Source organism: Trachinotus anak, unplaced genomic scaffold, assembly GCF_046630095.1.
Source record: "Trachinotus anak isolate AG129_WGS33_773 ecotype Australia unplaced genomic scaffold, CSIRO_AGI_Tana_v1 ptg000013l, whole genome shotgun sequence".
Classification (NCBI taxonomy): Eukaryota; Metazoa; Chordata; class Actinopteri; order Carangiformes; family Carangidae; genus Trachinotus; species Trachinotus anak.
The window spans coordinates 12,097,835-12,121,379 of NW_027273864.1; the positions used below are offsets into that span (position 1 = coordinate 12,097,835).

Here is a 23,545-nt window from a genome sequence, read left to right on the forward strand (position 1 = left end):
ATTCTCATTCCCAAGTTGTGACATACGGAAGCTTGGTCAGGAGCCTGTTAGTCATTTTTCAATGTGTTTTGAAAGAATGAATGAAGTGCTACATTTATTAATAGCAGTGGATTGGTTGTGGTGGATGGTGGATGTACATAGCGCATGACTGTCACACAAGAGTCCTGTCTGTGGTTAGGATAAGGCAACAAAAGCACTTAAGTTTAAGGAAGGACTGTGTCGTGGCTTACATATATTTGGCTGCAGTGGTAACATTCATAAAGAGTTCACTGTGACTTCAAAATGATAATAATGCCCTGTGGTCTGCATGACTCTCATGCATCAACTTTGAATGTAGCAGAGAACATTGAAAGTCTATTGGACTACCCTGCACATGGAAAAATGTGGGGTCTGTATGTGATGCCTTGGGAGTTACTGCTCTGTTTTCTTCAGTGCTTTCCGTACACTGATGGACAGACTGTGACTAATGCTTTCACTAAATCAATAAAAAGGACCGTGGTCATACTGAAAAGATTAAATGTGCACATGCCAAGAGCCTATGTCTGCAGTTCAAAAATGTTTTCCTTCAGCTAGTTGTTTTATATCAATTTAAAAGAGACAAAAAGTCATCCTCCCAGAAAGACTTCTTTTTTGGTTTTTTTGCTTACATTACCATGACACTAAAAGATGCAGATTTTTATCCGTTACTCCTCACCCGACACCCAATAATCCCCTCCAACCCTGACAGCAGCACTGTTCAGTTGTCAGCGTCTTCACACAGCAATGGCTGTAATCAGCTGTGTCAACTCTGCTGCTGAGAATGAACTGTCTCATTCCTGTAGCCATCAAATTCTTCCATCCCGCACTTGTATCAAGCTCATATCTTAAAGCTCTTATGCCCGGGAGAGAGAATCTCCATGAATACAAACAAGGTCTGTTGAGGCTGTGGTCGACAGCCACTGAACATAAGTGATGTTAAGTCCAAACGAAGAAGGGTAACACTCTTCACAAGTGTTAATGATGGCTCACTGTCATTCTGGCTTTAGTGGTTGAGAGGCTGAAACGGGGCTTTGATCTGTGCTCTCTGGCTGACAGGCTTGCTGGCAGACTGGCAAGAGCAGAGGAGTCATGGGAAGACAAAGTCAAATTTATCAGTGAAGGACTGGGGAGGTGGATGATGACCTAAACATGCTCTCTCTTTCTCTCTGCCCTAAATAGCTTAACAGAGTGTGACCAGTAAACAAGTTAGAGTTGTGGAAAGAGGGCTGTGGCCTCTGTTTGGTGCCATAAAATATGATGTTTGCTTGTGAAGAAGTGGAAGTCTCAGAACGCCTAGTCAAGTTTAGTTTAGCTGAGGAACATAAATATGACTACAATGACATGAACCTTTTCACTGTGGTCTATAATTTAATAGATATATAGCTGCACTGTTTTGTTTTTGACAACCTAAAAGATCAATCTTCAAATAAGTTGTGTTGTTTGTGAAACTGAGCCGGGTAGTTTCTATTTCATTTTTTATCACTTCAGTTTGGCATCAAACTTTTATCATGTTTTCAAGCCCCATGCTATCAGGGATGTTACTGCCAGCTTTTATGTGATGGATGAAGACCACATGTAAGAGAAAACGAAACAATATGGGAGTGTAACTGCTGTGTAGGGAAAGGTGTTGAAAATAATTTAATAATGTAACAACTTCAAATCTTGGTGCGAAGCAACACTCTGCTGGAATAACACATTGCTTAAAAAACAAAAAACAAACAAAAAAACAAACAAAACAAAAACAAACAAAACAAAAAAACTGAAATCTGCTTGCATGACAAAATCACATTTGCATACATACTGTTCCTACTGGGAAAGGCAGAACTTTGTGTCTTAATATAAGTTTGATCTTCATGTGGGGAATCATAGTTCACCTGAGTCATCTGTCACATTGGGGGAGCCATTATTAACATCTGACCAGGGCGTTCGCTTGTCTCTGCTCCCTGATAAGCATTTTATCAAAGTTATGCTGGACTGAGAGACTGCTGTCAGACTCTCTAGAGTCTTATTATGTTATTGCATAATTGGAGCTCGCAGCAAATAAATGCAGCCTGTGAAGAAAACACAAGATGTATTTGTATAGGATGACCTGTGTAATGTTTAGAGATAATTCCAAATGAGTGATAACCAAAAGCCTGAGGATAAACTACTATTTTCTCACGTGTAAAGGATGAGGAGATACATATTGAACTGACAGATGTTTTTATGCTTGTTTTTGTTCAGTTCTTAGTGCGCTGTAGGTCCTCTTAGAACAGCGAGGGTCTCAAAGAGACAGATATATGCACACGCTTATACTGTACTTGAGTCAGATAAGTCGTAAATGTGAAAAAAAAAAACCCACATGCACACATCATTAAATCTTTTAAATAACAGATTGGCTCTGGCCTCTGTGCGGCAATAAATCACTATTAGTACTTTGAACTTGTGATATGTGTGAAATTGCATATAAAAACCTCTTCCAGCAGAGGTATTATAGTGTCATGTTTTCAAATGGTGAATATCTTGTCTCCAAAGTCATCTCAAAATCACCTGCAAAAGATTTCCTTTTTTTCACCTGAAATATAAAGATAAAACCTGAAAAAATACAATACATCAAAACTCTGAGCATAAAAACCTTTTGATAAACAAGACAGGTGCATGATTAGTCATTTACGCTATGTGAATTGCACCCACTGTGCAGCAGTAGAAGCATCTGTCCTCGGCATATGTGATGGAGTAATGGGAGCTTAATAGTTCTCAGTCAGAGCTATTGAGGAAGGTGAGTCACAGCTGTGGACGGCTACCGTCACCTGGCAATTAGAAAGATGAAGCTTTTTCATTGTAACTAGGAACCCGTCCATGAGAAGTGATGCATCCTAATCGAATAGAGTGAACTAATTTGATTTGAATGGCATGGCTGTGAGCACAGGTGATTGGATACTTGCAGTTGGTGGTGGAGCAACAGCAAAGATGCCTTATAGGTGCTTTCAAGAGAAAGTCTCTTTTTAGGGACACTCAGCAGTATCAGTCACTCAATTCTCTGCACATGCTACAGCTTACAAACTTGCTCTGACATATTCATTTGAGGGATCGCTGCAGCGGTTATGGCTTTATTTGTCAAAACAGAGAGTGGGTGCAATTAATTTTAGAGGACAACTAATTTTCAAATCCTTCAAATATTGTACCTGTGGAACCTTTAAAGCTGATTTCTTGACACTCCACACAAAAATATAAAGAGAAATTCTGACAACATAATTAATCTAACATTTTTATGACACAGTTGAGACTGAGAAATGAATGAAATCAGTCTTATGCTGCCAGTGTTTATCATGCTGGTTTTACCAACAAGTCAGCATCTTGTAGTGAGTGATGCATGACTTAGTTCACTCCTCAGAGTAGATGTGAGATTGTTCGCCTATTCTGAGCTCACAGTGCTTTTTCAGCTCTGGCACCAAGCCCCCCAGTGCAGGATGGGATGATTGGGCAAGATGGTCCTATGTGGTACAGCAAAGCTGGAGATGTGTGAAAAGTGTGTGGGTGAGATGACTGGATTTGATTATGGAGCTACCAACGCCCGGAGGGAAAATAGATAATGGATGAGTGAAAAAATTTGTGTGTGTGTGTGTGTGTGTGTGTGTGTGTGTATGTGTGTGTGTGTGTCAGTGCATTACTTGTTCTCCTAGCTGCATTCATAAGGATGTGATTGCATTCATGATGGTTTAGGACAATTATTGTTGTGGACTTGAATTCAAACAAATGACTGTAAGTATAGCTGTATATAAATTTTTTCTGTCAGCTCTCCAAACAACTTAACTCCCAAGTCAAGGTATTACTGCAATGATAGCATTTTTTATTCTCATAATATTGGCTGAGATCCCTTTAAATGTGTTTTTCTTTTCTCACAGTGAATAAGTCATTATGAACTTTTGAGGTGTCATTTGTCTTATTATAGAGCCTCTGCAATTTGTGTTGGGATACTGCAGTTTTTAGCCATGCTGCAGTGAAATATTGCAACAATAATTGGATAGATTGCCATGTGATTTTGCACACACATTTATAGCTCATGGTGGATTACCAACTGGGCAAAGCAGGCAACTGTGTAGGGGCCCCAGATCCCGTGAGACCAGATTTACTTACATCGAGCAATTTGTCAGAAACTTGCAAGACTTAGTAACAACTAGGACAGATCCTCCACTTCCCACCTTATAGAGGCACACTGTATCTTGTTTTGAGACCTAATTGCTTTAGTTTATATTGTGCTTGTTTATTTTATCAAAATACTTCAATTTTTTCTGTGTCAAGTAATGAACAAACAGAACAAGAATTCATTCGGAAAGGTATAAAGTTTTTATTTCATCACAGAAACAGAAACCAATGATTATGTTCATTATCAGTACATTTGACACTTATTGTTAGTAATCAACCAGCGACTAATTTTTGCTCAGAGGCTTCCGAAATGGTACTGAATTTTTTGATCCTTGACCTTTCCTCTAATGCCATCAACAGGTCAAAGTTTTCACCAGTGAAATATCTCAACATTTATTAGATAGATTGGCAGAAAGCTTGGTACAGATGTTTGTGGCTCTCAGATGATGACTTTTCTTTCTGGAGCAACCATGAGGTTGACATATTTGGGTTTTAGTAAAATGTCTCAATGACTACTGGAATTTGGTATTCATGGCCCTCTCAGGATAAATTGTAAAAACACTGGTGATCCCCTACCCATGATCAGATGTTCATTCATTTACTTGCATTTACCTACAAAGCTAAGAACTTCTCATTGTGGTGGAAATCTGGAGAAAAAGACAATCAGGAGTTCAGATGTCTTAGGCAGAAGTATTTATTGTAAGCTTGGCGCCAAGGAGAAAATGATGAGGTTTACACAGTCAGCATATGAATCAGAGTAGTGCCACATCACTTACCTCCAGATGTCTTGTCTGACAGTGGGACTATATTCCCAGGTATCACATGGTTGCAACAATTTACCACACCTTACTCAAAAGAAGTCTAAACCATAGTCTAAACATTCATGTATGAAGATGCTATTGGACACCTAAATCTGCATTTTCACATGTTCTTATCTAATTAATATGTTAAGTTTATGCTTTTCTTCTACCTCCTTATCTATAAGACCTTGGGTACCCCAGCTATGGAGGATAATCGTGGCTCCATCTAGACACAAACAGTCACAATAGAAGCTAAACAGTGAAACATTGAAGGTTGTTATGGCCTGAACTCTCGGAGTGTGAGACCTAGGAAAACAGTGGGAGTGACATTGGAACATTAGAAGTGAAGAAAATTTCCTTCTCTGTAGCTACTTTGTGTTTGTTAAAATGCTAATATACTAAACTATGGTACTAAGCGTGGTTAAATGCTTGGTTAAATTTGGGTGGATGTCAACGTTGGCTAACTGACATTGTTAGCAATGTTTAGCAGATGCTGGGTTTCGCTCACGACTAATGTCAGTATTTTATATGTCAAGATACTATTGGCATGAGACATATGGAAGATGTTGGATTTTGGTTACTGGACAACACAACTTGAAACCTTCAAAATATCAATGTCAGAGCTTGTCAGTGTACTACATCAAACTGATGCTGCCATTAAACATCCTGACACTGACAATTGGTCACTCCACATCAAAATCTACATTCAACCAAATATCAGTATCTAATGACATTGGTAGTCAGCTGGGTTCAGTCAGTGTGAAGTTTGCTGCACATACTGTGCATGTAAGGTCTGAGATGCATTCAACAATATTCATATAAAACTATTTGAGTGATTTCTACAACGAAACATGTTTTTTTTTTTAAACATTTCAATGCCAAATCTCCACTGCCAGAAAATTTGTCCTGACAATAAATTTTGGTACCTGACAATGCAACATACACTCAACCAAATATGAGTATCTAACGATGTTGGTCTCCAGCTGTGTGCCTGCAGGGTTAGTTTTGACATTATTCCAGCCTGCTTGAATGTTGTGTGTGCCACAAGTTTTTGTGATAGCCAGAGTAGCTCATTAGCTAAAGGAACATGTCTTAGGGGCAGGCAGATAAGGAACATCTGACTGCGGGATCCCCATTCAGTAACCCACTTCACTGAAACAATCATACATTTTACACTGACCTACTTTGAAGCAATTTTTCAGAAGTTTTTCTCTCAGGATATTATTTTTTACAGTATAGGCTCACTTTCGTTTCCATTTTGATTTTCATCTCAAGATCTTTGCTGCATTCATTACCAGTGAAAAAATATAAAGGAAGTGTACTGTTTTATCTACAAAATACTGGCTGATTTCATTTGTGGGATAGCTTCTGAGGAGCACAAGATTGTCAAAAAGTCATGCATCACATTTTGTAGGTCATAGAAAAACAGATGATACAAACTACAAATGATGAATGAACCACAGTTTATCGGGGTCCTAAGCATACAGAATGTACTGCTGCCCGTTACCTGACCTGTGTTGACTTGGGCCATGGTGCAGTTCATGCTGTTGGGGAGTTTGAGATGAACCTGAGTTTCCCTGCCTGGCTGCAAGCTCGCTGTGTCTGTCTGACAGGCTGAGCAGGAATCTCCCCAGAGGAAGTCCTGGCCTGAATAATTCAACAGCTGGTGGGAAAAACGATCCTGCTTGGTTCTGCCATTGATCCACTACTACAGCAATGCCAGCACCACGGTTTGGAATAAGGTGATAGAGGCTATGAAGAGAGCTTTATTTGTGAATTGCTATTGCTTGCAGTTTTGTTATGGGTGTAACATGGATGAGGGAACATCACTGGTAAACAATTATTTTGAATTTACAAAGATGGATGTTTATATCACTACCATGTATCAAAACACAGGTATTAAATATGTCCATTAGCCAAGTAATAAGAAGGTGCAAATGACAGCAAGACAGTGATAAGATGAGAGACAGTGATGAAGGGCTAATGAAAGGTTTGTTTGATACATCATCCAGCTTTAATAAAACTGTTCTGCATATAATATCCTCTCCCTCTCGTATGAACATATTACCCTCCTTCTACTTCCACATTTCCCCTATTTCTTTCTCTACGTTTCCTCTTTTCTCCCTTCCCCATCTGTTCACTGCCGCCTTTTTTCATCTTACTATTTTTCAACTCCACTCCCCTCCCCCACTCCCCTCTCTTTTAACTTGTTCTTCCCTCATTAACTACTCACTTCCTCTGTCATCTGCCACTGCCATCCCCTCGTCCCTTTCATTTTGCCTCTCCGGCAATGCTTTTTCATTCAAGAGGTGTGAGGATAGCCTCCTCACTACAGTCCATCCCAGTTTAAATGTCCTTGAGGAAAACATTCAGCCTGTTTCTGCTTTCCTTAAGTAACAAATTGACATTGCTGTGTGAAAACCTTTTCAAAACATCAGGCTTTTAGGAACTAAAAAAAGTTCCTCCATAATACTTAAAAAAAATGTTTTAACCAAAGAGCATCTGTAATTACTTTGTTAAGATTAGGTTTGTTTTAAAAAAAAACATACAAAAATATAACCAACACTGGAGCATCAAGGTGTTTGGTTATCTTTTAAGTGACATATAGACTTGTTGAAAATTGGTTTAACTAATACATTTTTAAGTTCTAAGTACAGTTGTACATACTGTACCTCAGTCCTCTTTCTCCTAAAGCTCTTCGGAGCACATGCTCCATGAATAGTAACTAATTGTTAGGGCATTAAAGTTATCACATAAAAATTACCATGTCAAGTTTTTGATGAATGATAACTGTCAGCATTGACCTCAGCTACACATTGCGTCTCCTGCCACTGCTGCAAAATAAAAGCCGTGCAACCTGTGTTTTGCCTTGTGACTGCAGAAGGAAAACATGTGGGTTGTATTAGCAGTGATTTAATAGAGCTAAGATAAGGCATTAGAAAAATGAGCAGTAAACTGGGAAACTGACAGACCTAGAAACGATCCAGTGACTGGATCACACTGCAACGCCTGTCAACATGTTGATGTTCTGACCCATGAGTTCTCAGTAGTCATTACCACAGTATTACATGAGTCCTCATGGGTGGGACCACATCCATCTTCGAACTCAGTCTTCACGTTAATCGCAATTACACACCTGTAAAGTTTTGTGGCTGTATCATACACGGTTGTGATGCTATTGCGGTGAAACAGTCTGTCCACACACAGAGATATAAACACCAAAACCACAGAGAGTTCCCACTACAGTAGGTGTCTCCAGGTCCACATTACACACACACACACACACACACACACACACACACACACACACACACACACACACACACACACACACACTTTCCTTTGCTGCGATATCAGTGGCCACTTTATTAGGTACACCTTAGCAATCCAATGCACTTCAGTACAAAATTCTGGCTTGTATATTGGTGTGTATATTATTCAGGTCATACTTTGTGGTGGCGTTACACTTGATTGTATTGTATTGTATTATTTTTTAATGTGTTTCTGTTTTGTCCACCCAATTTACATGAATGAGAGGGACACAATATTAGTAACACTTTTTGGTATAATGTAATCCAGTACAACACTAGTTGAATAAACACATCTACCACATCTATCAGTATAAGCTTCGTAAAGGTACAATTTATGGCAGAGCTATTGCATTAGATTGCATTAGACTGTATAAATGTACCTAATACACTGGAAGAAAAAAAAGTCAACTTTTATTTGCTTAAAAGTAATACATTTAGCAAAATCTGGTTTGCTCCATTTCAATTGTGGCTATTATGCACTCAGTGATCCTGCAGGTCATAAGAACCCAGTTCTGTTTACTTATTCCTTTTCTTTTTGTTCCTTTAATACACACACACACACACACGCACATACACACCTTCCCCCAGTTGTGTTGTGCTGCATAGTGCTCAAGCAAGAGGTCACAGAGCCTGGCTCTATGAATACAGTATAGACTCATTCTACACCCACAAACTGCCCTCCTTGCACCAGAAAAATACACCCTCGATGTCAACCTTTCACCCTTGATGCACACATAAATTTCACAGTCTTTTCTTGGATGTAAATTTCCAGAGAATACTATGCTAGAACATTGTTCAAATGTGTGCAGTAATGTAGTGATAGTACATTGGCTAGAGGCACACGATCGCCTGTAAGATTTTGCACCAGCTATGGCTCAGTTGTAAGAAATGATGTCTAAACAGGCGTGATACAATACAGTGTGGATGAATACATCCTCTGGAGTTATTTTACAGGTGAGCAGTGCAAGTGAGGAGTCTTCAATCAAGTTTAAAATCTATGAGCTCAATCAAGTTTTACTTATCAGCCTGTGACAGCCTATTTATGCTGACTTGTACTCTTTTCCAAGTCAAGAATCCCATCAGCTCAATTAGCATGTCTTGAAATGCCTGTTCAAAAAGAACCACTCATCCCTAGATATTTATCATCCTTTTCTCAGCCCGCACTCATAGCAGTTAGAGTTGGAGAGCTGAGGATCCTCCTGCAGGTTGGCGGGAAAGAACTGTCTAATTATTGTGGTTTGTGTCAGATTTCTGTAAATAAAGTCAGCTATGTCTGTGAGTCTGTGTAACAGGCGCTTTTCTTCTCCCCGTGCAAGAGGAACTCCGCTATACTCAGTCTATTTCTGATCTAATCTCAGAGGACTTCATTTTTCCATTTCACTCTCTCTCCTTCCAACTCCACACTCATTCCCTGACGCACATTTTTTCTCCTCTCCTTTTCTTGTTCTCACATTTGATTTTCTCTTACATTCCTGCTCTCTTGATTTCACAAATTCCCTTGTGCACAGAGACATACCCAAATCCTGCCCCCGCTGCCTCTGCAGATCTCAGATCTTTTCATAAGCTCATTTACATAAGGGAAGTTGTGTTTCAGGAAGTTAGTTTGAAACCCCTTCAGTATTGCCAATCCCTTTGAAATATATTATGTAACACCTAATGCAAATCTGGTGACACATTTTAAATATTTTATGTCCTAGCTGTAGTTTTATGATGCCCCGGTGAAATGCTGATTCTTGTTCTTTAAAGGCATATTTAGAGCTAACTCACATCTAATTGAAAACACTCTTTTTTCATCATGCTGGTGAAATGGTGGAGCAATTTTTTTCAATTTATCAAATATTTTCAAAGTGTCTATGTGTCGCTCTTTTCCGGGTTTGCTCTGCAAAATGCATTGACCTCAAATTATCAAATACTTCTTTCAAGCTACGTCCCTGTTCACAGAGATTATTACTTTGTAGGAGAAGCATCAGGAGATTTCACTGTTAACATAAAAGCACTGTATTTTACATAATTACTATACTCTGCAATCCTGAAGTCATATTCTCTTTAAAACCAAGCTCTCTGCTAAGTTAAGAATCTTAGCATCAGTTTAACTTTTCTTGGGCACTTTTCAGAACTTACATGTACCATTGTGATAAAGCTCTGGAGTTTTGACATGTTGTATGTGTAGGTGAGTGTCTCATTTGGTAAAATTTTAGGTGAGGTTTACTTCCACATTTAGGGCAGGACCATTGTTGTCTTGGGGCTTGAGTGTAGGAAGGCATATGCTTTTGGGGTTACACTTGACACAGAGTAATAAAGCAATCGCTTTGATGAGGTTTAGTTTCAGCAGACCTAGTTTTTTACTACACTCAGGTTGAGCTCCTGCTGGCTGGGTGTTGCCGTTTGAAGCTTCAGTTAATGCATGCTTTTGCCCCACTTCCTGGTTGAGTGTCTTTACCCTTATCTATTCTGATTCTCTATGCATGTACTGTACAATATAAATATGTATGTGAGTGAATGTACAATGAATAATATATAAATATAAAAGCTGTTATTAAAGTAATAGCTGAGGGCATGGCCCGCACAAACAAATAAAGGCCAGTCATTAATACAGGCCTGGTAAAATAATACACTGAAGGAGGTGGCATTACCTGTAGCCCACTTCAGCAGCTCACATGCTGAATTCAGTGTAATGTACACTTCCATAGCACTAAAACCATCTCACCACTCTGCTGCACAGAGATTCTTTTTTTTTTTTTTTAAATAAACAGATGTAATGTTTACATACTCTATCTTATTCCAGTTGTCCTCCTTGTGTTGGCCTCCTTCTGACAACAAAACACTTTTTGGTGTTTATTTCACATTAATAGCCAATGTATAAAAGCAAGACTTTAAATTTGAATTCCATGGTAACTTAACATTAAAAGGCAAAGTGGAGAAATTTTGGAAATGGACATTATACTAAATTTATCAAGACAACAGGTAAACATGGAAGAAATTTGAATTCGCTGTAACTGGGGAACTGGGGAAAAATGGGAATAAATGCCCGTGTCTAATATAAACCTGTCCCTAATAAAAGCCAGATTCGCTCCGTTACTTAGGCAAATAAAGACCTAGGCCCATATATGAGAATTCACTGTTTATTTTTTTTTGTCTGTCCATATGCAGAACTAGTGTGAAAAAGAACAGAAGCACCTTAAATGAATAATGCGGATAAAAGCAAAACCTCAGAAAGAATAAATCAGCACTCTGAAACAGTACCAACAAAAGTGTTACCTTTATAAAGGCAGTGTCTTTGGCAAGGCTTAGTAGAATCTAACAGATTGCACAGGTGTTTAAAGCATAGACAGACACACACTGTGTGGAACCTCTCCACGGTTATTCTTTTGCAAAGGAATATTTGCGCATTACAAACGGCTGCTCCTCCACCATAACTGGAGGTTATCTACAAAAGGAGGGGTCTCAGATACAGCAGATGGGCTCTTTGACAAACAAGTCCTAAATCAACATTTTTAAAATTAACGCTTCTCTCATCTTCAGACAGAGAATAAAGTTGGCTGAATTTACTCTGTTTACCTTCAAATCAGCTTGAGCTGTCATTAATGACAATGATGAGTCCTGTGTTTCATTTATAGAATGCACAACTGAAAGTAAATACATAAATCATCATTTATGTCTCCTGAATACAGTTACCGTGTACTTCAGATTAGGCGAGCTGGCATGAAATTGTTTTTTCTGAGGTCTAGAGCACAGGTTTCAAAATAGACTTTAATATAGTTTAATAACACCAAATGCTTTTAGTTATTTAATATGAGCAGAAAATGACCTCTTCTTTGTAAATAAGAGGTATATCCTCTTTTGATGATGGTAATCACCATGATGACCATTATTCATTTGATCTTTGCAACATCCAACACGTGGAGCTTGTGTCAGTGTGACCATGGAATGCACCACATGAACCAATCAATAGAAACTTTTCTACACAATATTTGAGAACCACATTAACTGCAATGAAATGGGATCAGGGGTTTGTCTCGCAAAATTACTGTGGTATCTTGTTGTGGGTATAATCTTAGTGCATCACCATAGTAACATAGGCTGCTCATCTGTCATGCTCTACATAAAATTGTGTTTATGTCATTGGAAAAGTATGAAAAAGAAACCCCATCTTCCTTACCAATTATCTTTCTGAAAAGACAGCAGTACCACTGAGTGGGCCTTTTGGCCCAAACTGCAGCTGGTTTACAGCACCCTTTCTGCCTCAAGCACAAAAAAAGAGGATGAACTTGCTTGAGACATAAAGGGGGTGCACTGCGTTTAATTCAGAGACTGAGACAATTGTTATACACAAAGCAACATTATTTACAGAGTTGCAGAGCCAGTTTGCTCTCCATCATCACTAATTTGATTAGCGATACACTGTATGTGGCATTTCCTGGTCATTTTCACACTCTGAAGTACAAGATGACAGCAACATGTTTTAGCCACAGCATGAAGGCCACTTTGTGTCCAGAAGATCTTTTACCAAACAAACAGTATGTTAATCAAAAGTGCAAACGTTGGCTTTAATAAAGCAGAACGGTGCAGAGATAGAACTGTTGCCCTCACACATTCACACATTCTGTTTTTCCTTTTTTTGGGGGGGGGGGGGGGTTGAACCTGTGACCACTGCCATGTAACTGTGGACTGGGATAGGGTGATTTAAACCGGCTGCTGGTCACATCTAAAAATATATGTGTTGACTGAGTGAATGTTGGAAAATAAAAGAGCAGCGGCACAGGGATGAAAGCAAATTTCGACTACGTTTAACATAAGAGATAATGGAGAGACCATTAGAGGGATAATACACAGCCAACAGATAAACAGGAGGTGGAAATGACAGAGACTGAGAGGAGGCAGTGGTGGGTGACATACAGTATGGGCTGATTTATTTTAGACCAGTGTGCAGGAAAAACATGAATAAATTAGGAAAGAGAGGGAGAACGGGAGGAAAATGCTAATGTAATTGGTTGGATGTTTGCATGGTTGAGGGATAAGGTCTGCACAGTACACACACACTCAAACACACACACACACACACGCACACTGTGACTGAACTGGAAAATGCAAATGGTAAATGTCAATCGTGAATATTGTTGTTGTGCTAATGAGCAAGGCAACTACTATAAAAACCAAAAAAATCAGGACCTTGCTATCATGACTCACTGTGACTCACTTAGATCAGGAATAATGTTAAAATACTCAGACTCAGTCTCAAAAGACTCACAGTCTTTTGTATGGTAGTGAGAATATTCAGTGAGGATATTTTTCTTGTACTAGAAGAATATTTTAAACTATTTTACAGCTCCTTAAATACATTAAGTGAAAATCAAAATATGAAATCCTATAGCACCCAACTTCCTATGGCTATTTTAGTTGTACAGGATCTTGTAAAAGAAGAGGTGACTGTGTTATAATTGCTGCCAGTCTTTTTTCAATGAGACATTGAATCCCAGAATAAATCAGATTTTTCTATGTGCCATCTACTCTAGAGAAAATCCAATGTAAATCTGTAAATTGCTTCTCCAACACAGACACATAGCCTACAGGTGGGTGGGTGGTTTTAAAAATTTCTTTGACATTTACTTGTTCTCTCAAATGTGATTTTTTCACACAAGAAAGATGTAAAGGCACTTGGTGCCAACCTTTACGCTCACTCTTTCATTTTTTCTAATTTGTAATGATAGGCTACAGGGATTGAAATATGATGTGAGGCACGCAGAACTAGCAGCTCTAAATATAAAAATAGAAAATGAAAGGTCAGGTCCCACACTATCTTTATTAGGATTCATGCATAATTTTTAGACAAAGTGAGAAAAATAGGAACCTCCTCTGCAGTTACTTCTTTATGGAGGAAAAGGGAAATGAATGTTACATGTTCAGTGTTTCTCAGAGAAAGTTTCTGACTTGTTATACTATATAACAACTCACACTCAAATTCATCTGTAATTACTGTAATGATGAAGTAGTGGGAAGACAGAACACTTGTGATAAAAGTGTGCATTCAAATGAACATTTCTTTTTCAAGCATCAAAGCTCCAGTTACATAAATAGAGAGCTGAAGTCATGATGTCATGTTCGAGCTCGCCTCTGTTCCACTAGCTTCTGTAACTCAGTGCAGTCTCTCATGCAGCAGTTCCTTCATGGGTCTATGTGAAAAAAATGAAGTGTGTCCCTGGGGTTTTCTTTCCATATTCCAAGAGGAATCAGAGTCAACTACAGCACCTGCAATAAGAAATTGAAATCTCTCCCATTCCAACAAATTAAAAAAACGATTTGTGGGCACAGAAAAAAACTGCAGCTCTGCTGAGAGAAAGCTACGAGTGCAGCAGTGTTGATGCTAGTGCTACCTTTAAATGGAACTCATGAGTTTGTGCTTATGACATGGGAAGTTGTGTACGTGGTATGCTCGGTGTTCAAGTGGATAAGTTGTGAGAACACTGCAGCTTTTATGCTGGGAGCAACCCCTCGTGGTTTTTTGTACAAATAGGATTAATTTAGTGTTGTCAGTCCTGATACTAGAAGCACAGGAGAACAGACATTAAGAAGTTGCTTGCAATATGACCAAACTTCATTTTAAACTGTTGTATTTTGACAAATCTGGATCAAATCTGTGCTTTTGCTTGGCTTAAACCAATGAGTCTTTCTGCTCGTAATGACAATCAATGACTTATTAGTCACATAGTTTTAGAGATTGTCATACAGCAGTTATGATTTATGATGTGTAATGTTTCCAGATATATTTACTTGAGCGATCATATTCAAACAATAACAATGGAGCAGAAATAAATAGGGATTGCTGCATCATATTGTTTGCTGGATGGAAAGAGTCCAAATGTAACTGAACATATATTTGGATAGGAGCTGAATGAATTAATCTGAACAAAACATCCAATTATTAGAAACAATACTTTCCTGAAACATTTCTGCATAGAAACATGATAAACTGATTATAGCAAGATTTTTTTCCAAATTCCCTTTCTTCTGCTGGAGTTGCAGCAGTGCAATATTTCTGATTAGGATGAAATGACTTTTAAAGTCAGTGTGCAAGTCTGTGCTCTGATTTGTCAGTTTAATTATCTTGCTTTCATAGTGCCAGTTCCACTATTCTTTTCAATTTAGACCAAACTGTAATGAAAAGCACTTTTTCCTGGACTCTGCTTGTATTTTAAATGCAGAACATGAGCTGGTGTTGTCTTCGTAATTTTGGCCATAGGATGAAAAACAAAAGGTTTCATGTTTTTGTTTCTTTTTTTTTTTTAAATCAGCGTCTTCTCACCTTGTTCTTGAAAGCTATGGAAGGGCGAGAGGAGGAAACACAGGAGCAGAGAAAAGATCAAAACAGATTGAGGCTGATGAAAGAACACAGCTGAAGATTTATGACAACAGAAACTGCAGAAGAAAATGAAAAAAGAAAGAAACACAAACAAGAATCAGAGAAGCCAGCAGGCTTTGGCATTTTGAGTGAGGGCTCTCATGTCACTGTAGTGACCGAGCAAGCAAAAGAAAACAAGAAGGGTAATAGTGTTAGGCACACATTGGCCTCTGGCAGGCACTATGAAAAGGTCAAGCAAACATGATGGAGGTGTAACACGGGCACTCAAAAGCACAGGGAGAGGTTAAGAGATTAAGAAAAATAGATTTATAGAAAATGCATTTAAGTACTGTAAAGCACAGGGAGAGACAAAGACAGACAGACTAGGAAAGTGCATGAAAGACAGCGAGCAAAGATAAAACATAACAAAGGGAGTTCCATGTCAATCTCTGTTTTCATGTGTGTTGGCAGTCGGCCAGACAGCCCCAAAGAAAGAATGTAATACACATGTCAGGTAAGCCAAGAATCTGAAAGACCGGAAATATTTTTCTGTCTTGGAACACTGTATCCAGCTGTTAATACATGTGATGTTTCCCATACACCTGCTCTGGTTTAAACTGACTTTATTTGCATTGTCAGCTGGATTAGACTAGACTCGCTCTAGTAGATCGAGAATTGTGACTCATTTCTACCCATTTACTGCACAACCTTAGAACAGTTGGGTTTGGCAAAGTAAATGAAGATTTGGTTACAGCTAGGGTAACAGTTTGATCACACTTAGACACAGTCAGAAAAATGTGAAGCCATGCCTCCTGTCTGGTTTCCACTCACATGCAAAACAAGCTCCAACTGAAATCCACAAAAGCTCAGGGAGAGAAATGTTGGATTATAATGACTCTAATGTCAGATGTTAAATTTTTGTTGGAAATGAAAATTGGGTTGATGACAAAACCCAGTGCTGCCTGGGTGATGGTGTTGACATGAGACATTTGGAAGATGTTGTATTTTTGATAACTTAACAACACAACTTAAAACTGACTAAATATCGATGTCAGCTGTCATCAGTATACTATGTCAAATTAATGTTGGCTTTAGATGTTGTGCTGACATTGAATTTTGGTAATGTAACATCACAACCTACATTCAACCAAAAATCAATATCTGACAACATTGGTGGCCAGATGAATGCCTGCAGGATTTTAATTTTTAATATACTTATGCACACACTGTGTCTTGGAGGTCCATCTTTTTTTGCACTCTAAAGAGCAGAAATTGGAATATATATAACACACACACACACACACACACACACACACACACACACACACACATATATATATATATATATATATGCAAAGAAGTTCAATATATCAATCTAAAATGCATAAATAAAAAAATGCACCACACAAAATAATGCATACAGATTATATTTCTCTTAGCAGTGTATGATTTACTGTTTACAGATTAATGGGTATGGTTGATCTTATTATACATGTCATTCTTTTCATGTGTGAAGCACATATTAGCATATAGAAAATAATTTCACAAAAGACCACATTTCACAGGTTGACAGAGACTGGAGGGTGGAGTGGGACAGATAGGCAGAGGAGCACACAGTGTGAAAGAGACCATTGACAATGACCTTTTTGGTTGTCTGTCTCCTCGCAGTTCACAAGCATATAATTTCCTGCTTCCAGCCTTTCATGAAAATGAAAGCTGCGGGCACTAATCAAACTTCAGATTCAGAGGATTCCTTTTAAAAATGCTTTAAAAATCTGTGACCCACTGAAATTATGACGACTGACAATAACTGTCAGTAGCTAATAAAACAATTAGTCAAGGAATTCATGGTACTAATTACAATTTAGGCAAAATGACATATTTTTAAACATCAATGCCCCCAAAGACCACTGCATATGATTAGGTTGAATGGACACTCAAATCTACACAGCATAATGGTGCAAAGATCAAATCTTACACAAAAGTTTGTTATCTTGCTTTAATATGAAAAGTGTAAAGTTGAACATTGCATGCCATTGTAAAGAGGGGGGCATGGTGGGTGTTTGGAGGGCAGAGAGTGAGATAAGCATTTAGACATGCTGGTAATCAGGCTGCCATTGTATGTGATACTGAACCCAACAATTTTCTGCATTGATATGCCTGCTAGCTGGCTGAGTTTGTATCTGCGAATGTATAATTCAGCATGTTTGTGTGCACATTATAGAAATTAGACTTGCACATGCAAGGATAAAATGTAAACGCCATTATCTCCAGCCAAGCGATAAAACCACTTTTAAGCAGCATGCAGACTCATTGATTAAAACTACAACCAAATGGGACAATTGATTTGAACTTTCTTTGCATGCATATCAACAGTGTAGGATAGTCATCATAGTACTGTATTTTAGTTTGCTGTCTTTCTTTCCTGGACTGCATAAAGGTTTTGTGTACTTAAAAAAAAAGGTAGTTCTAGTTGGATTGTGGAATACACAGGATTAGTTAAATCAGCTCATGTAACCATCCTACATTTGTGATTAAGCTCCCTTACACCCATGCTACACCCACGAAGGTGCTTTCACTTACTTTGACTGATGAGACCTCTTCTGTTAGTTCTGTTGCACCTGTTACATATTGCACATTTTGTGCTGGATTGACATCTCTCTGTCTCTCCTGTTAGCTGTTAAGGCAGGACAAATGACACCTTAATCATACTGGATCATTTCAGCACATGGAGTCCACTAACCTCAGGTAATTCGAGGTTAGGCTGCCAAGAAGAACGGCAGGCTAGACCACTAATTAGCTGCTCAGCTGCAGCACATTAAACAGCATGTTAGCTGCTGATGTGGCCCAAACTCTTCAACACCACTAACAATACACTATTTACAGGCAAGTTTCTTTACTTCGTCTCTACCCGTTCTCTACGGTGTAATAGAGTTCAGCTCGAGCAGCATGTTTCTGTCTGAACCCAACCAGTGACAGAGAGAGTAGTAACCGAGCCTGAAACAAACCTGAACATCAACATTTTTAAATTTATGTCCAAACCCGGCTGAGTGACCACCCTCTACAGTGTAATGCTGGCTCACTGGCAGCTGCTGTCAATCAAACACAGACATTCCCCTCCAGCCAGCTGAGACGGAGGAAGGAGAAAGCAATTCTTATAAGAACTGCTCTCTCCTCCTCCTCATCTGAAGAACAGGCTTTGGGTGATTAATTATATATAATCACCCAAAGCCCTTTTTCTTCATTTTAATAATGAAATATTAAGAAATACATTTAACAACATGCTGACTTTGTTTTTACTACCAAAAAAGGATGACTGTCTGTGATTTCAGTTAGATGTTAACACAGGAGACCAACCGACAATGTTGTTTTTTGACCACAATCATTCCCTAAACTTACCATGCATTTATTACTGTAACCATGACAACTGAGTGCCACAAACCAAACCTTGATATTTCCCTAAAACACAGGGGTTTTGTTTCAGAAGCTGACAGCAGAGCAAAACCACTATTAAGGATCAATGTTGAAAGGTTTAGGGGCCATCCTTTTTTTTTTTATCAACCTCTTTTCACACATTTACATTTGATTTAAAGTTACATTACCACCTATTAGGCCTACTGTGTGTTTTTCTCTTTTTTTATTTCTTTTTTTATTGAGCTATTGGCAGGGTGTCATGGTAACCTTTGAAGCAAAGTGTGGTGGTGAAAAGGTGAGAGGAGGTCTGAACAGTCACCTCATAGAGCCAAGTTTTGTACGTTTCCTGAGAATCTGCAGACAGAGGAGGGATGGGTGGAGGTTGACAGAGGCGGAAGAAATATAACAAAACAAAAACACTGACACTGGAGTTACCAGAAGCTACAAAACAGAAGAGTCATGCAAATGATATAAACAAACAAACACGCTCTAGCAAGTAAAGTGAAACCAAAGACTGTTTACTGCAAACAGCTTTGGTCAATTTCTAATGTAACAATTATGTTAATGATTATGAAGCGCAGGATTTGAGTTGTGTAATTGTTTAAACTATAGCTACAACATATGTATGTATGTATGCACAAAACTCAAAACATGCTTGATTAAAAGTGAAATGATTGAGCTGGAAAAAAATGGTTGTCCCTTCAGACTTGTATGATAACAGTTTGTCAGCATGAGTAACAGTTGTTTGTCTGTCTCTATTTTCCAGAAATCTGCTGGATAAAGACACATTCTCCAAGTCAGATCCATGTGAGTATGTTGTAGAGGCTGAGTCCTCTCTCTTTCTCTCCCTGCCGGTGTGGTTTTTGCATGTTTTTGTGGATATGTTGCCTTGTGATTTGGGAAATCCCAGTTTTGCTCAGAGTGCGGCGGCTGTTTGTTCTCTTTACTGGAGCAAGAACCCTCAAATTGATTTCCCATTTTGAATTTGTGTACATTTCTCTGATTGTCTTCCTCCTTTTCTCTCTTTCTGGTCCTCATTTCCTGGCTCTTTTTTTTGGTTTCTTTTGAAATATTTAATCTCTTTTTGTCTTTATCTGGGACTTTTTCACAGTATGCGTGCTCTATACACAAGGTGTGGAAACCAAGCAATGGAGGGAGGTGAGTACACACACACACACACACACACACACACACACACGCACACACACACACACACACACACACACACAGTATAGGGCAGAATGTTCTAGTTAAGACATTTTTGACTGTGAACATGCAGTAGTTGGCTCTAACACTTCATTAAACCTGTTCAGCCATCAGTTGTCTGAAAATACCAGGAAATATTCTCTAATTGGAGACTTCAACCAACAAAGAAAAACCCTCACAATGTAATGATCAATATGTTGACATTTTGGAGACTAAACAGCACACTGGGGAGGCATTAAGTCAGCTCATACTGTGCCTTGTTTGGTTTAGTCCATGCAGCGTTACCATCCATTTTCTCTGTTAATCATTTCACCATTCTGTCTGTTTGTCTATTAATTATTTTCTTCTGTAGGTAGAATAATCATTGAATGATATCAAGTGAACAAATGAAGTGAGGCACTAATAAATCTGCGATTAAAGATGAAATCTGTACCTTTTCTTTATTCTAATGTCCTCTCCAGCTGTGAGAGGTAGCGGAAATGATGCCTTTCAGTTTCAACTCAGCAGTCTGTTATTTGGCTGTGTGGAAGATGGCCATTTATTTGAATAAGTCATTGCCAAAACTTTCAAATGTGGCAGATGATAATGATAGCCTTTTGTTTTTAAAATGGATTGGGTTGGCAACAATCTTTGTTTATCTTATTGTATACAAATCCCTTTAAAAGAAAACTAACAAAGAATTAATACAGTAAACAAGTATTGTCTGATGTAATTTAGTCATCTGTACCTAAAACTCCACTCTTGTCCAAAAACTATTAAAAACACATCAGAGCCACACTGTTACACTGGGTGACATGTTCCCATGAATATGGGCACTGTAATTTATTTTGAGTCAATCCCACATACACCTTCCTGCTACTATAAATACTCACTAGGGCAGCTGATATGTAATAATCCACAGCAGAAATTAGTTCCAAACAAATGCACGACTGTATTTCCTCCGGTTTGAGTAATGTTTGCTTAATGTAGTACAAGCAGTACAATACAGCTGTTTTAAGAAATGACTAAGCATTAAAAAAAATGAAACTATATGTTTGTGTCTTTAGTGGGAAATAATTAGCTTGGGACTAATGGCCATGGAAAGATTAGGAAAGTCAGAAGGTACTGAGACATGGACTGTCAGTTGTGTGATCAAGTCTACACATAAGACACCAAAAGAACATTTCTCAGTAGCAGGGAGTGGTGAAAGATAAACACCCTGAGCATGGTATTTGCTAGTTTATGTTGTATGGTTTATAATTTACTTACTTACATCCATTGCTCGTCCCCCAAATGGCTGTTTTTGTATCTGTGAGTAACTTGAACTCTGTTGAACTTCTGTTTTTATTTTATGTGTAGCTATTTGTGAATTTGTATTGTGTTTGTTACAGTGTTAATATAAATCTTTGTGCATGCTTATGTATATATATATAGATGTTCTCATAACAGACTGTAGTCACCTCTAGTGTTAGCTTCCAAGTTTGACATCATTATTCATCCCATAGTGCAAATTGTCATTGCATCCAAGTTTACAGACTTGGTTCAATGTGGATGTATAATGGATCATGATTTAATGGAAATCATATGTATTTATATAGTCAGATGACCCTCATCTGCTGCTCGTGTCTTTACCCACTCATAACAGATGGCTGTGTGGGCTCTCATTCAAATGTAGCTGAGAAAATGTGGGGGACTCTGTTATGAGTGTGTTTGTGTGTGTGTGTGTGTGTGTGTGTGTGTGTGTGTGAGAGAGAGAAAATGTGTGTGCATATGTGTATATGCTTAATGCATAAGGTGTGTGCATATGTAAAGACCTCGCCATTATAAAAATCTTCTTCGTGCTTCTCACAAAAGGCACTCAGTTCTTCCACTCTGACAGCCACGATTGTAAGACAGGCTGTTAATCCAATCAAGCACACACAACATAATTAATATAATGAGCATTTCACTTTTATTATCAAGTCAAATGATACTTCATTCTGTCATGTTTACTGATTTTGGTCCAAAAATAGAAACGTTTAAACTGGTCCTCTCCTCACTGACATAAACCATCACATCCACAATCATATTGTTAAAAATAGGTGGGTGTTGATGCGGCTCCAGGTGATGCCGTGTGAGTGAGACTGAACACTCCCAAACCTCAGACAGACCAAGCAAAGCCAAACAGGTGACTCACCGGGGACCTTTGCATAACATTTCTAGACAGGACCCTGTAGCACAAGGGTCAGGCTTGGGTCACATATTATGTTGATTTCTATCTCCTCTTAATTGTGGAAGAGATCATGTCTGTGGTGTTGATATAGTTGGTGCTCTCTGTGAAGGGCTTCATTAAATGAAGAATGTCTCCATTATTTTTGACTTGACTGTGTAAGGTCACAAACCTCATAGGAGTGCTCTTGCCTTCTTCATTGCATACATTCAGTCTCCTTTACAGTAAAGTGCTTTTTGGGTGATTTTACGGTTGGGATGATTGGAGAGGTTTTTCCTGGTCCAGAGGCCGTTTTCCCTGAGAGTTGTTTGGTGAAGTGTGAAAGCTGTTACATAACTTGGCTGCAGGACAGAAAGCTGGTCTCAGTCTCTCCTAAGCTGGTAGCTGAACAACTTGACTTATTGTCATTATCTATAATACTTTATTTGTTGATCCATTTCAATGATATCAGGAAATAACCCACAGCAATGACTAGTGTGAAAAGGTCATAGAAAGTATATAACTACGGCTGAGAAAGGCCATACTTGCACATATTTTATCCCGTTATCTCGAGAAAACAAAGCTCGCTATCTCAAGATTATGACATATGACATATCAGGAGAAGACGGAATTTTTGTTATCCAGAGATAATGAGGAAAAATATTATCAAGATATTGTCCTGTTAACATAACAGCATTTTGTTATGTTGAGATATTGGAATAATTATCCTGTTATCTCAAGACAATCTCAGGATAACAGATTACAGAGATTACAGAGGAAAAATCCTAAATGCTGACCTCTCAGAGGAAGTGAAAGAGTCCAGAGACACTCACACAAGCTCACTCCCTGACCCATTCTCCTCTCATTAAAGTCTAAAGTTTTAGTATGTACTGTTTTAGTTTTAAATTAAAAGAAGAAGCACTAATAAAAACCAAGAGAGGAGTCTAACATGTGATAGAGGTGATGGTAGATGCTAACCCCACAAAAAGAGGAGAAATGCAAGTCCAGGTAATTCCAAGGTTGTCTTCCTCAAATGTTGTGTGTTCCTGGCTGGCCACAGGTACATGCACATTCAGGAGTTACCTTTGCTTTAGTGTTGGAGGGTTCACCAAGGCTAAGCTAGCTGCTGGATGGTCTTTTCCTACATGTGTTAAATACAAACGATGCA

At 38.5% G+C, this 23,545-nt stretch overlaps 1 protein-coding gene across 2 annotated transcripts in view; it reads left to right on the plus strand.

Moving 5' to 3' along the window:
- The window catches only part of cpne5b (copine Vb), a 124,648-nt gene that overhangs the window by 8,495 nt on the left and 92,608 nt on the right, over window positions 1–23,545 (plus strand). For both annotated transcript variants that reach the window (XM_071494901.1, XM_071494902.1), the window contains 2 exons: window positions 19,771–19,811; window positions 20,116–20,162. In XM_071494901.1, coding sequence (XP_071351002.1) covers window positions 19,771–19,811; window positions 20,116–20,162 — 88 coding nt within the window. The remainder of the gene's footprint in view (window positions 1–19,770; window positions 19,812–20,115; window positions 20,163–23,545) is intronic.